The sequence below is a fragment of the Stenella coeruleoalba genome (assembly GCF_951394435.1).
Source record: "Stenella coeruleoalba genome assembly, chromosome: 4".
NCBI lineage: Eukaryota > Metazoa > Chordata > Mammalia > Artiodactyla > Delphinidae > Stenella > Stenella coeruleoalba.
In genome coordinates, this window is record NC_137149.1 from 1,092,130 (window position 1) to 1,104,845 (window position 12,716).

General features: G+C 50.2%; 1 protein-coding gene across 6 annotated transcripts in view; it reads left to right on the forward strand.

Annotated features, from left to right (window-relative positions):
* NSD2 (nuclear receptor binding SET domain protein 2) overlaps positions 1-12,716 on the forward strand; it is a 73,921-nt gene that overhangs the window by 15,755 nt on the left and 45,450 nt on the right. For all 6 annotated transcript variants that reach the window (XM_079919892.1, XM_079919893.1, XM_079919890.1 and 3 more), the window contains exons 2-3: positions 7,693-8,312; positions 10,679-10,841. In XM_079919892.1, coding sequence (XP_079776018.1) covers positions 7,722-8,312; positions 10,679-10,841 — 754 coding nt within the window. In that variant the 5' untranslated portion in view covers positions 7,693-7,721. The remainder of the gene's footprint in view (positions 1-7,692; positions 8,313-10,678; positions 10,842-12,716) is intronic.

Genomic DNA, 12,716 nt, shown 5'->3' on the forward strand with positions numbered 1-12,716 from the left:
TATATTAAACTCCCTTAGTTTTTGCATGTCTGAAAATACATTTTGCCTCATGTTCAGTGATAATTTAGATGAGAAATTATTTTTTCCCTTAACACATTAGAGAGGCTCCGTCATCTACTCCTATCTGTTGAGGCTGCACAAAGGTCTGTGTTTCTGTTTCTTTTCTCATGCTGAAGTCTGTGAATTAACTTATTCTTTATGGGTACTTAGGTTTTAAGGTTTTCCTTTTATCCTTCATGTTATGTGGTTTCAGAAATTATGTGTTGAGGTATTGATTTGCTTTTATTTATCTTGCTCAGAACCCTGGGTACCCTTTTAAATCTGGATACTTGAGTTTCCTTTCATCTCTGGAAAATTTCGATTATTATCCCTTAGAAAATTACCTTACCCCCATCCTCCCTCCTTTCTCCTGGAACTCCATTGGAACGTAAACTCCCTGAGGGCAGAGTATTCTTTGTGTGTGTGTATGTGTGATAACATATACATAACGAAAAATCACCATTGTGACCATTTTTAAGTGTATAGTTCAGTGGCATTAAGTACGTTCACATTATTGTGCAGCCGTCACCACCATCCACTCCAGAATTTTTTCATCTTGTGAAACTGAAACTCCCGATTAAACACTTAACTCTTCATCCTCTCCTCCCCATTCCCTTGCAGCTACCTTTCTACCTTCTGTCTCTATGAATTTGATTACTCTTGGGATCTCATATAAGTGGAATCAGGGAGTTCTCTGGTGGTCCAGTGGTTAGGACTCCGCACTTTCACTGCCGAGGGCGTGGGTTCAACCCCTGGTCAGGGAACTAGGGTCCCGCATGCCATGTGGTGAGGCCAAAGAGAAAAACAGTGGAATGGTACACATTTGTCCTTTTGTGACCAGATTCTTTTACTTAGCATAATGTATTCAAAGTTCATCCATGTTGTAGTATGTCTCAATACTTCATTCCTTTTTAAGGCTGAACAATATTCCATTATCTGGAGGTACCACAGTTTATCAATTCATTCATCTGCTGAAGGACAGCTTGGTTGCTTCCGGGTTTTGGCAATTATGAATGAAACTGCTATAAACCTCTGTGTGCAGGTTTTTGTGTGGACGTAAGTTTTCAGCTTCCTTGGGTAAATACCAAGGAGTGGGATTGCTGAATCGCATGGTAAGAGTATGTTTAGTTTTGTGAGAAACCACCAACCTGTCTTTCCATTGCGGCTGCACCATTCGGCGTTCCCACCGGCAGTGATGAGGGTTCGCCAGCACGTGGCGCTGTCAGCGTTGTGGAGCCTGGCCGTCTGGCGGGTGTGGGGTGCCTGCCTTAATTACCGTGCCTTCACAGTGGGTCTTGCGGGAGGGCTCTGGGTTGCAGAACCGCCCCCTGAGCAGTTTCCCAGTTGCCTTTGCAGGGCTCTACCAGCGTCACTCATGCTAGACCCATTTTTACGTATGTTTCTTGGCTCAGGATTTGGGGCACCACAGCCTCTGAGGCAGAGTTCTCGAGGGTGATTCTGTCTCCCCAGTGGTCTCTGGTGGGTGTTTGCTGAGGGCCCAGCCCTGGGCTGGCTGGAGGTGTGGCTCAGGTGACAGCGCTGCTGCAGCTGACACCCTGGTCTGCTTTGGGTGATGCCTGTGAGCTGGAGGCTGGGTGAGAGGGTGTGGTCACTTGCCACAGCTGGAAGGTGGTAGGGCCAGATTCCAGCCCTAGAGTGGCCTCCACACTCTGCCCGGGGCCCTGCAGCTCCGCACGCCCTCCGACCGCTGCAGCTGCGCGGGAGCCCAGGCAGGCCGGGCCTGTAAGGCTGCTTGCTCTTCCCTCTTCCCTCTGGGCCTGGAGGTTTTGCCCTTTCCTGTTTTCAGTTAAGGACGCAGCTGACTTTTCTTGTTAGAGAAATAATAATTTGGCTACCTTCAGCAGGAATCTTCTGAAATGCGTTAAAATGGTGACGGAATGTTAATAGAGTCCCTGATGTTGACTCAGCATTTTTGGATACACCCTCTTTAGCTGTGATATCTTATTTTAATATGGCAATGACTGGGTTTGCTTTATTTCTATTTTGTAATGTTTTTTTACAATCATACTCTACTGATCTTGGTCTGTAGTTCTTTTCCGTACTCATTTTTCTGGTTTTGGTATGAGAGTTATGCCAGCCTTATATAATGTTTGGGAAACTCTCCATCATTTTCCATGTTTTGGAATAATTTAAACAATAGGAATGCTGTTTTTATGTGATGAATAATACGCAGCAGTCGGAAAGACTGAGCTACACTTGTTTACATCAACATGGGGGAGATCAAGCTGTGCTGATGGATGAAATCGCAGAGCACAAGTCCAGTGTGGTAGCACTGCTGCTTGGCAGGCAGCAGTTCCCTGTTCCTGGGTACCTCCCGTAGACTGGACGGATGCGTAGTCAACTGGCGATGGGGAGAGTAAGTGGAACTTAGGGTTCCTGAAAGGCAGACGTCATCTTTGTTTTACTCATTCACCCTGAGCGAGGCTTGCGGGAGGTGGGAGCTGCAGCGGGAGCTTTGGCTTCTCGCTGTTGGACTTGGGGCTCACGGTGGGTGACGTGGGCGTGGAGAACCAGAATCCCGGGATGCTGCTGCGGGCGTGTGGTGGGCGGTGGGCGGCCTGTGGGGGTGAGCCTGGCTTCTCCCGTCTGGGAGCCCTCGGGTGCCGTGTGCCCACTGTGCCTGTCCTCGGCTCATGCATCTGCAGTTGCCGTTGTCCGGGGGTCTTCTTTTTTTCATGTCAAGAAGACATGAAGCAAATGTGGCCACATGCTGAGAACTGTCATTCTGGAGTGGTGAGCGTACAAGTGTGTCCTGTTGTTCTTTGCACTGTTCTGCTTTTGCAACTTGCCCCCCCGCTACCGAATATAAGAACGGTTGGCCATGGAGGCCTCATCACATGAACCTAGTGAAGCTCTCTGGGCCTTTCTTTTATGGTTATTGTGGGCTCTGTAGGTTTTCTACCTCTTGGTTAGGTTTTATATTTTTCTTGAAATGCTAGACAAAGTGAAAGATTTTCTAATTTATTGGTATAACCTTGATTGAAAAAACCAAAAACTCCTAGAAAGATCAAATTACTGGTCAGTGGCGTGCAGTGCCGTGTTGGAAGTGAAGGCGGACCCTCTCTGCGGGCCCCTGCCTTCAAGGGTTGTCCCGGGTGGAATCCTGGAAAGTAAGCAGCCCACAATCAGATTAGGAAGGGAAAAAAGACCAAACGCCCGAAGAAACAGGTACCATGAATGAAAATAAAAGCAACAACAGGAGACACAGGCCTGCAAAGACCAGATATTTAAAACAGTTATGTTTAATATATTCAAAGATTTAAAAGAAACCTGAAAATTCCAACAGGAACAAGCAATCTTGAAACTGTGGTTCACATACACGTCATGATTACCAGGGACCTAGGCCTGGAGTTAGATCTGAACCCCATGACCCTGGGTATGTTTTAAGAGAAGCCAGAAATCTGAATTTTTGTGCAAAATGTCCCAAACTTTAATTGTTGGCAACTAAAGCGTCTTGTTTATCTGTCTACTGGCTCTACTTCTTAATATTATTTTCTTAGCTGTTGCTCTAACTAGGGCTGCGGTTTGCATCCTTAACTCATCACAGGCTACTTAGAGTTAATATACCACTGGGTATAAAATACAAGAACCTTGCAACTGTGTAGATTGATTTACTCCCTTCCCCATGCTACAGTTGTCATATGTATTACATCTATTAAGTTATAACTCCAGTGTTATATATTTTGCTTTAATTATTTGAATTTTAAAGAAACTAAGAGGAACAAATAGTCTTTTATATTTGCTCATATATTCACCATTTCTGGTGCCCTTGATTTCTTCCTAAAGATCCCAGTTTCAGTCTGGTGTCATTTCTCTTCAACCTGAAGAACTTCCTTTAGCATTTCTCCTAGTGAAGATCTGATGGCAACAATTTCTTAGTTTGTATTTCTCTTAAAATGTATTTTGTCATCACTTCTGAAGGATATTTTTTCTGGATATCAAATTCCGGTTGGACAGTTGTTTTTTCCCCATTACTCAGGTCGTATCTGGCTTCTGTTTCTCCTGAGAAGTAAATAATCACCCACACCACTGTTCTGTAGGTACCGGGTCTTTTTCCCTCTGACTGCTTTCCAGGGTTTCTCTTCATCTCGGTTTCTAGGCATTTCAGCTGATGTGCACCTGGTGTAGCTTCTTTTATATACATCCTGCTTGAGATTTGCTGAGCTTCTTGAACCTGTAAATTGATGTTTCACTGAATTTGGGAAGTTTTTCTGGTTATTTTTTCCCAAATATTTTTTCTTTTTTTCTTTTAAATGACTGACTTTAAAAAGAATATTTATTTGGGGCTTCTCTTGTGGCGCAGTGGTTGAGAGTCCGCCTGCTGATGCAGGGGACACGGGTTCGTGCCCTGGTCCGGGAAGATCCCACATGCCGCGGAGCGGCTGGGCCCGTGAGCCATGGCCGCTGAGCCTGCACGTCCGGAACCTGTGCTCCGCAATGGGAGAGGCCACAGCAGTGAGAGGCCTGCGTACCGCAAAAAAAAAAAAAAAAAGGAATATTTATTTTATTTATTTTCTATATTATTTTTGGCTGCATTGGGTCTTAGTTGTGGCGTGCGGGATCTTTTGTTGCAGCATGCAGGCTTCTCTCAGGTTGCGGCGTGTGGGCTCCAGAGTGCGTGGGCTCTGTAGTTGCGGCGGGCAGACTTAGTTGCTCCGTGGCATGTGGGATCTTAGTTCCCTGACCAGGGCTTGAACCTGCACCCACTGCGTTGGCAGGCGGATTCTTAAGCACTGCACCACCTGGGAAGCGCCCCAGATATTTTTTCTGTGTCATTGTTTCTCTCCTTTCCTTCTGGGTGGGAGTGGGAACCCAGACCTTTTGATGCTGGTCTATAGATCATTGAGGCTCAGTTTCTTTTCTTTCTTTTTATTTTTAATAATTTTTACTCTGTTTTTTAGATAATTTTTACTGATCTATTTTCAAGTTTCCTGACTCATATCTAATACGCTTTTAAGGCCATGCAATGATTTATTTTTTTTAATTTCAGATACAGAATTTCCATTTGACTCTTTTTCATAGTTTTTGTTTCTCTGTTGCTATTTCCAGTTTATTATTTTATGAGTACACTTTCCTTCATGTCCTTGAGCATGGTTATAATAGACGCTTTGACATCCTGCTGAACTTCAGTATTTGGGCTGTCTCGGGGCTGGTTTCTGCTGCTTCTCTGTTTCATCATATATTTAGTAATTCCTGGATAATGTGAAAGATGTGCTGTAGACACTCTTTATTCCGTTATGTTCTTAAGAGTGGTCTTTTATTTTCAGTTGTGTTAAAATACACGTAACATTTACCATCTTAACCGTTTTTTTTAAGTGTGAAGTTCAGTGGTATTAAGTACACGCACGCTGTTGCAGCCATCACCAGAACTCTTTTCGTCTTGCGAATCTGGAACGTTGCCCCCATTAAAACAACACCTCCCTGTTCTCCCCTCCCCCAGACCCTGGTGCCCCCACCCTGCTTTCTGTCTTTATGGATTTGCTGCTCATCACAGTGCAGGCTTACAGTATTTTGTGAGTGGCTTATTGCACTCGCTGTGACGTCCTCAGGGTTCATCCATGTCATAGCAGGTGTCAGAATCTCCTTCGTTTTTAAGGCTGAATCGTATTCCACTGTGTGGATTCCACCTTTTGCCTGTTGTGAACATGCTGCTGTGAACATTGGGTACAGATACCTCTGTGAGTCCCTGCTTTCAGTTCTTTGGGGTGTGTATCCAGAATGGAACTGCTGGGTCCTTTTGATTCTTTGGGGAACCCCCCCCCCGCTATTTTCCAGCAGCCACACCATTTTACATTCCCACCCACGTGCACGAAGTTTCCAATTCCTCCACATCCTCGCCAACCCGTTTTCTGTTTTTTTTGTGTGTGTGTGGTACGCAGGCCTCTCACCGCTGTGGCCTCTCGCGTTGCGGAGCACAGGCTCTGGACGCGCGGGCTCAGCGGCCATGGCTCATGGGTCTAGCTACTCCACGGCATGTGGGATCTTCCCGGACCGGGGCACGGACCCGTGTCCCCTGCATCGGCAGGCGGACCCTCAGCCACTGCGACACCAGGGCAGCCCTGTTTTCTGTTTTTGTAGTAGGTAGTCATCCTCAGGGGTGTGTGTGAGGTGGCATTTCGTTGTGGTTTTGATACTTTTTTTTTTTTTTTTTTGGCCTTGCTGTGGGGCTTGCGGGAGCTTAGTTCCTGGGCCGGGGGTTGAACCCAGGCCCGGCAGTGAGAGCACGGAGTCCTAACCACTGGCCAGCCCTGGAAGTCTGCTTCTTATCCTCAGAGTGGTGTTGCGGTTTGTTTCTGTCTCGCTTCAGCTGTCTTGTAAGCTGGGCTGCGTGGACTCCGGGGTTCGGTGGGGAGTCTGCGGTGCGCGGGGGCCCCCCTCGAAGGCTCTCCTTTCCCTGTTCACCCGGTGCCGGGCCTGCTGGGTGCGTTCCCGAGCCGCCCACACGCCCCCTGCTCTGGGCTCTCTCCAGTGCCTTTAGGTCATTGTCTTCTCTTTTTGTCCCGTTGGTCTGATGCAAGCGGGACTGGGAACCCACTCGGATTTACCTGAAAAAAACACCGCGTGGGGCACACCGAATGCTCTGGTGTGTGCCCGGTGCTCCAGGTGTCCGGGGCCAACCCTCCACCACTGCCTGGCTCCTGCCCCGGCCTGGCGTCCTCGGAGACTGGGCCCTTTCCACCGAGGCTCTCTTGGGAGGGTTGTCCCGGGCTGCATCCTTGGCCCCTCCCCAGGGGGTGTAGCCAGCGGCCCCCAGGCGGTGACAGTGGCTGAGCACCTACGTCCTTGGGCTCCCGGTCCAGGCGCCCCACTTCTCCCTGCTCTCTTACCGTTGGCCCCCTTGGGGCCGTGGTGCACTCTTGGGACGTCTTCCCAGCGGAGTGGGCGCCTGCCAGTACCCTGTTCCAAGCCGCCTTCGTGGGGCGTCCCCAACGAGGGACTGCGGCTGTGTGGGGAGGAGACCCCTCTGCATGTGGACCTCGGGCGGCCATCCCGTGGAGGGCGCTGTGGGTGGTGCGCTATGGCCTGGCCCTGCTGCCCGACTAGCGCAGTCCCGGAGAGCTGACTCCACTTGATGTTGCTGCCCTGCTGCTTGTCACTGGCAGTTAACTTGGGCCTGGGTGGGGAGGGGCGGGGGGGCGGTAGAGGTCCAGCTCTCACCTTCCCCGGCTGTCTGGGCTGAAGCTTTGCCTACCGGTAATCGCGGGTGTGTCCCGAGCCCCTGCCTGGAGTCCTCTTCAGCTGTGTCTCAGGTGCTTCCCTTTTGTCCTTTGCCCGGGCCTGGCTTTGTGCTGGCCACCTCGGGCGCTGCCCTCGCGACAGGGGGCGGGGGCGACCTCTGCTTCCGAGGGCTGAGGTCAAGGGGGGCACGGCCACACAGCTCATTAGTGGCGGTCCCTGCTTGACTCTCGTTAGAAACTAGTCCTGTTCCTTTCACTTTGTCACTGTGATTCCTGTCATTTTTGGGATATTAGAACTGTCTCCTGTGACCTAAGTCATTATAGGAACCATCATAAATTGCCTCAGCGCCCCCCCCCCCCAACTCTACAGACTGGTAGAGAGCTTCACTGGCGTACTCATCTTAGGTTTGAAATGTAATAGCTTTCTTTTCTTTCTCTTTTTCTAATGCTGCAGTGTTCTAAGAACGGAGGCATCTAGGCTGAATGGAATTCAGCATCAAAAAAAGTCCTCTTTCTGTTCCGAAGGTTGTAAAGTGCGTGAAGATGAAGCAGGCACCGGAGATCCTTGGCAACACGAACGGAAAGACTCCGAGCTGTGAAGTGAGTCGTGAGTGCTCCGTGTTTCTGAGCAAAGCCCAGCTCTCCGCCGGTCTGCAGGAGGGAGTTGTGCAGAAGTTCAATGGCCACGACGCTCTTCCTTTTATCCCAGCCGAGAGGCTGAAAGACCTCACCTCCCGCGTCTTTAATGGAGACCCCGGTGCTCATGATGCCAAATTGCGTTTGGAGTCCCAGGAAATGAAGGGACTTGGGACACCACCTGACACTACCCCTGTCAAAAATGGCTCTCCAGAGATCAAGCTGAAAATCACCAAAACATACATGAACGGGAAACCTCTCTTTGAGTCCTCCATATGTGGCGATGGTGCTGCCACCGTGTCCCAGTCGGAAGACGATGGACAGAGACCAGCGAGCAAAGCGCGGCGGACCAGGAAGAGGAGCTCGAAGCTGCTGCTGGGGCGGGGCCTCGCCGAGGCGGCCCTGGCGTCCCGGGCCTCGAGCCCCTCGGCCGAAAAGGTATCTGCGAGTGAGGAGTTCTGCTGACCGGGGTAGAGGGCGGCCCCAGCTCCCGGCACAGGGGGGCCCCGAAGGATGCGTGGTGCACGGGGGGCGGGAGGAGGTGGGCTCAGCCCCCCGAGGCCTGCTCTGCAGCTCGGGCCCCTGGCTGTGGCAACGGCAGACACTCACAGCAGCCTGCCGAGCAGTGCTGAGGCCTAGAGATTAAGCATAAAGAGTAAACAAGGGGACTTCCCTGGTGGTCCAGTGGTCAAGACTTTGCCTTCCAACGCTGGGGGTTCGGGGTCGATCCCTGGTTGGGGAGCTAAGATCCCACATGCCTCAGGGCCGAAAAACCAAACCATAGAAAGAAGTCAGAAGCAATAGTGTAACAAATTCAATAAAGACTTCAGAAAATGGTCCACATCCAAAACCAAAAACTTTAATTAAAAAAAAAAAAAAAAGATGAAATGAGTGTCTGACCCCAGGCCTGGCCCGTTCCCAAGCCCTTGACCTTCAGGCTGTCCTGTCTTCATGGATCTCCTCTCCAGCGATGCCCTTTAGCCTGAATCTGGTTGGCAGAGGAGCATGGGGATCGAGTGGGGGCCTCCTCAGTCTGTGCTGTCCGAGGAGGGGAGCGGGCCGCGCTGTGCAGGTGTGCTCCTACCTTCCCGCCCCGCGGTTCACCGTCACTCCCAGGTCTCCTCCCCCGGTGGCCCTGCAGATGGGCCGCTGCCTTGAGGGCTGGGGCTGCGCCTCAGGCCTTCACGTTCTTGGTTCCAGGACAGAGTGCATCTCTTGAGTGCGCGTGAATGAGTGTTCACTCATCAAAGGCCGGGGTGGAGACCCCCTAACGTGGGATGACAAACGTGGTGGTTTATGCCACCAAGTCTTAAATGACACTCGGGAACCTTGACCTTGGCAGAAGGAACTGGGGAGGGCTCTGTAGCCGCCCTTGTTCACCGAGGGGCTGATGGTCTAGATTAACAGGGTCTGGAACACGTCCTGTGCTCACTGGTCAGCCAAAGCTCCTGGCCCACTTGCAGGAGTGGGGAGAGGGGACTTGAGACCAGTTTGGGTTGTATCATCACTAAGGTTGGAATAATTAGTGTAACAATATAGTTGAGGAATCTTGGTTACAATCCCACAGGTGGGAAGGGAAAGGACCGAAATTTCCCTGAAAAGTTAAAATAACGAAGAACTTTGAGGGTTTAAAAAGATGTCTTTGGACTGCTCAAGGGCTCTAATGTAAGCATAACGGTGAATTATTTAAAAGCCTAGTTGAGTGACCTGGGCTGATACAATGGTTTTTCTGAAGCACCCACGGTGTAGGGAACCTCACTCTTTTATGGGGGAAGAGGCCGGTGCAAGTTCTCCCTAGCTCTCTGCCACTGGCTTTTGGTAAAACCTGGGTAAATCACCTGATTTTGACCCTTAGAGTCTCATTTGACTCTTCAGGGTGGGGACGATAATATTTTACTTGTCCTGATAGGGTTGTCACGTGGCTTGATGACACCGTCAGTGTAACACTGGGATGTTGTGGAGTAACGTGAGAGCCAGCGTTGTTTCAAAAGCGTGTAAGGCGTGCTCGCTTTGGCAGCACAGATACAAAGCGTGTAATGTGACAGCTCTGTGTCAGCCCTCACCACCTGATGTGTGTAACAACCGGGGTTCTCCTCGGTTTACAGATGTGGAAACTGAGGCCCAAAGAAGTTCAGCGATTTGCTCAAGTAGGTGGCGGTCTTAGAGGGAGGCCTGGGGCCGTGCTGACTGGGCTCGTCCTCCTGGAGAGAAGGTTGTTCTTGCCAGCCTTCAGCCTCCTAATTGGCCTGGGCTCTAAGACGGAGGGACCGAGACTCCAAGAGCCCCAGGCCTTGGATGGTGGGTGGTGGGGCTGAGACTTGCTGCCAGGCCCCCGTGTCCTCGCCACCCTGGGTCCTCTCTCCAGCAGGTTAACTGTCAGACGAGGGCTCAGAAGGGGCGGGAGGGTCAGGGTATGAATTCCGTGACGGTTCTTCTCCAACCTGCGAATAAGCTCCATTAACGATCACCCACCAGGCCAAGGAAATAGATTTACGTGGAGATGCTCGTAATGTTGTGCACCTGCAGTCCTTTAGCTGCGGGCATGCTGTGCACCTGCAGTGTGCTAGGCACTTGCTGACCTCTAGCTGAGGGCAAGAGACGAACGATTTTGATGAAGTGATATCAGGGCTGTTACCTGAAAAACAGTGAGGGAAAGCATGCTTCTTTTTAGGTGTGTGTGTGTGTGTGTGTGTGTGTGTGTGTGTGTTGAATCTCTTGTCTGACTAATCCTTGGTCTTCTATGGATAGGAGGCTGGATTTAGGGGTAGGTACTAGATGTATCTTTTGTTGTTATTCATTTTCAGATTCCAGCTAAGAAAGAATCCTGTCCAAATAGCAGCAGAGACAAAGACCAGCTGTTGAAGTACAACGTCGGGGATTTGGTGTGGTCCAAGGTGTCCGGTTACCCCTGGTGGCCATGCATGGTCTCCGACGATCCGCTCCTGCACAGCTACACCAAACTGAAAGGTATTGCGTTTGGGGGGCTGTTTTTCCATCTTTATCTTCTGCACTTAACTGTTTTCATCTCCAAACTTCTTTATTACTCTTCCTTAAACAGCCCTACTGTGGTTCTTTTTTTCTCTTTTTTATTGTGTTAAAATACACAAACATAAAACGTACCATCTTAACCATTTTTAAGTGCACAGTTGAGTGGGATGAAATACATTCACATTGTTGTGCAGCCGTCACCACCATACATCCCCAAAGTTCTTTTCATCCTGTAAATCTGAAACTCTGTCCCTGTTAAGTAGCAGGTCCTCAGTGCCCCCTCCCCAGCCCCTGGCAGCCACTGCTCTACTTTCTATCTGCTGCTGCCTGTGGTTTCGACTTGCATTTCCCTAGTGATCAGTGATGTTGAGCATCTTTTCGTGTGCTTAGTGGCCATTCATACAACAAGGTTTGAATCGGCTTGGAGGTGGGGGTGGGGTGGGTTGTTGTTAAGTTTTTTGTGGTTCATTTTGCAACTTTGCCTAAAGTTAGTGATTCACACGTGACACATTGCCTTTTCTTTTTATATCCAAATTAGATATGTACTTTATCTGATTGAATTAGTATTAAAAGAGAAAGCAGTCTTTGCCTTTTATTGCTTTTCAGGTTTTATGATAAGTAATTTATTATTGCTTAGATATACAGCCACTGCTTCAGCATGATTTTCAGAATTAGTATTTTATACTAAGTTTTAGTTTAAAAAAAAGTCCCAGTTTATTTTATTAGGCCTGTGGGAAGAAGGAAAAAAACTAGAAATGACCATCTTTTTGGTGTCATGAAACTTGGGGATGTAAATCACTACACAGAACAGTTAAGAACATATTAAGAATGTATGTTATTGATTAGAGCAGATGCTAATTTAAATAATAATTGGACAGTTCATGAAACACATAAAAACTCATGTGTTTTTGGAGGGAAGAAAGGCCTCAAATGAGGTGGTTTTGAGATTCTCCTGAAGAGTTGCTCTACAGTTTGAATTTGGTCTGAGGGAGGTGAGAGGTGGTGACACAGAGCTGGAGGTGACCAAGTTGGTGCCCAAGTGACCTGTGCCCCCCAGAAGCGCGGGTGGCTGGAGCTGTGGGCTGGCCTTGCATGGCCTCAGCGTGAGTGCGTGGCCTCTCTTGGCCTCTGGATGGAGGCCTGAGCTCTCGCCGGGGCAGCGCTGCTGGGAGTGGGGTACACTGGTGGCTCCCTGGCAAACAGGCTTGAGGGGGTGCAGGTTCGGGATGAAGAGGACCTGTCCTCAGCCCCAGGCGCCAGGCCTCCCGCCCCCTGGGTGGTTGGACCCTGCCCCGAGGCCCAGGCGTGCGCATGCACTCTGCAGGAAGGCGGTGGCTGGAGAGGAGCCTGTGGGCTGGCTTTGGCTCTGCCTCGGTGGAGGGCATTTAGCATCCTCAGCTTGCCAGCATCAGGGAGTCCCTGCCACAGGGCTTCAGGGGTCCCAGGGTGCACCCCTGCTCTTGTGTTCACCCTGAGGCTGAATCAGGGTGCCTTCCCAGCCTCTGCGGTCTCGAGCAGCCCCACGCTCTCAGGCTGCTCTGGTCTCGTGATCAGACTCAGGGCGCACGGCCAGGCAGGAGTTGTTGTGGGAAGGTGCCCAAACTTGGAAGGAGGGCTGCAGCCCAGCAGTGCGCTTCTCTAGGCATGGTTTAGGGTTGCCGGGGGCACAGCCTCCGCAATCACAGACCAGCCTCTGAAGGCTGGCGACGTGCATTTGCAAAGCAGCTCAGTAGGGAGAGAGCCAGGATGCAGGCCTGGCAGCTGGAGGGGATTCAGATGACCTTTGAAAAACAAAGAGTCAGAGGAACCCGTGAGAACCTGGGGGTGGCGGAAGGACACGTGCAGCCGGCGCCT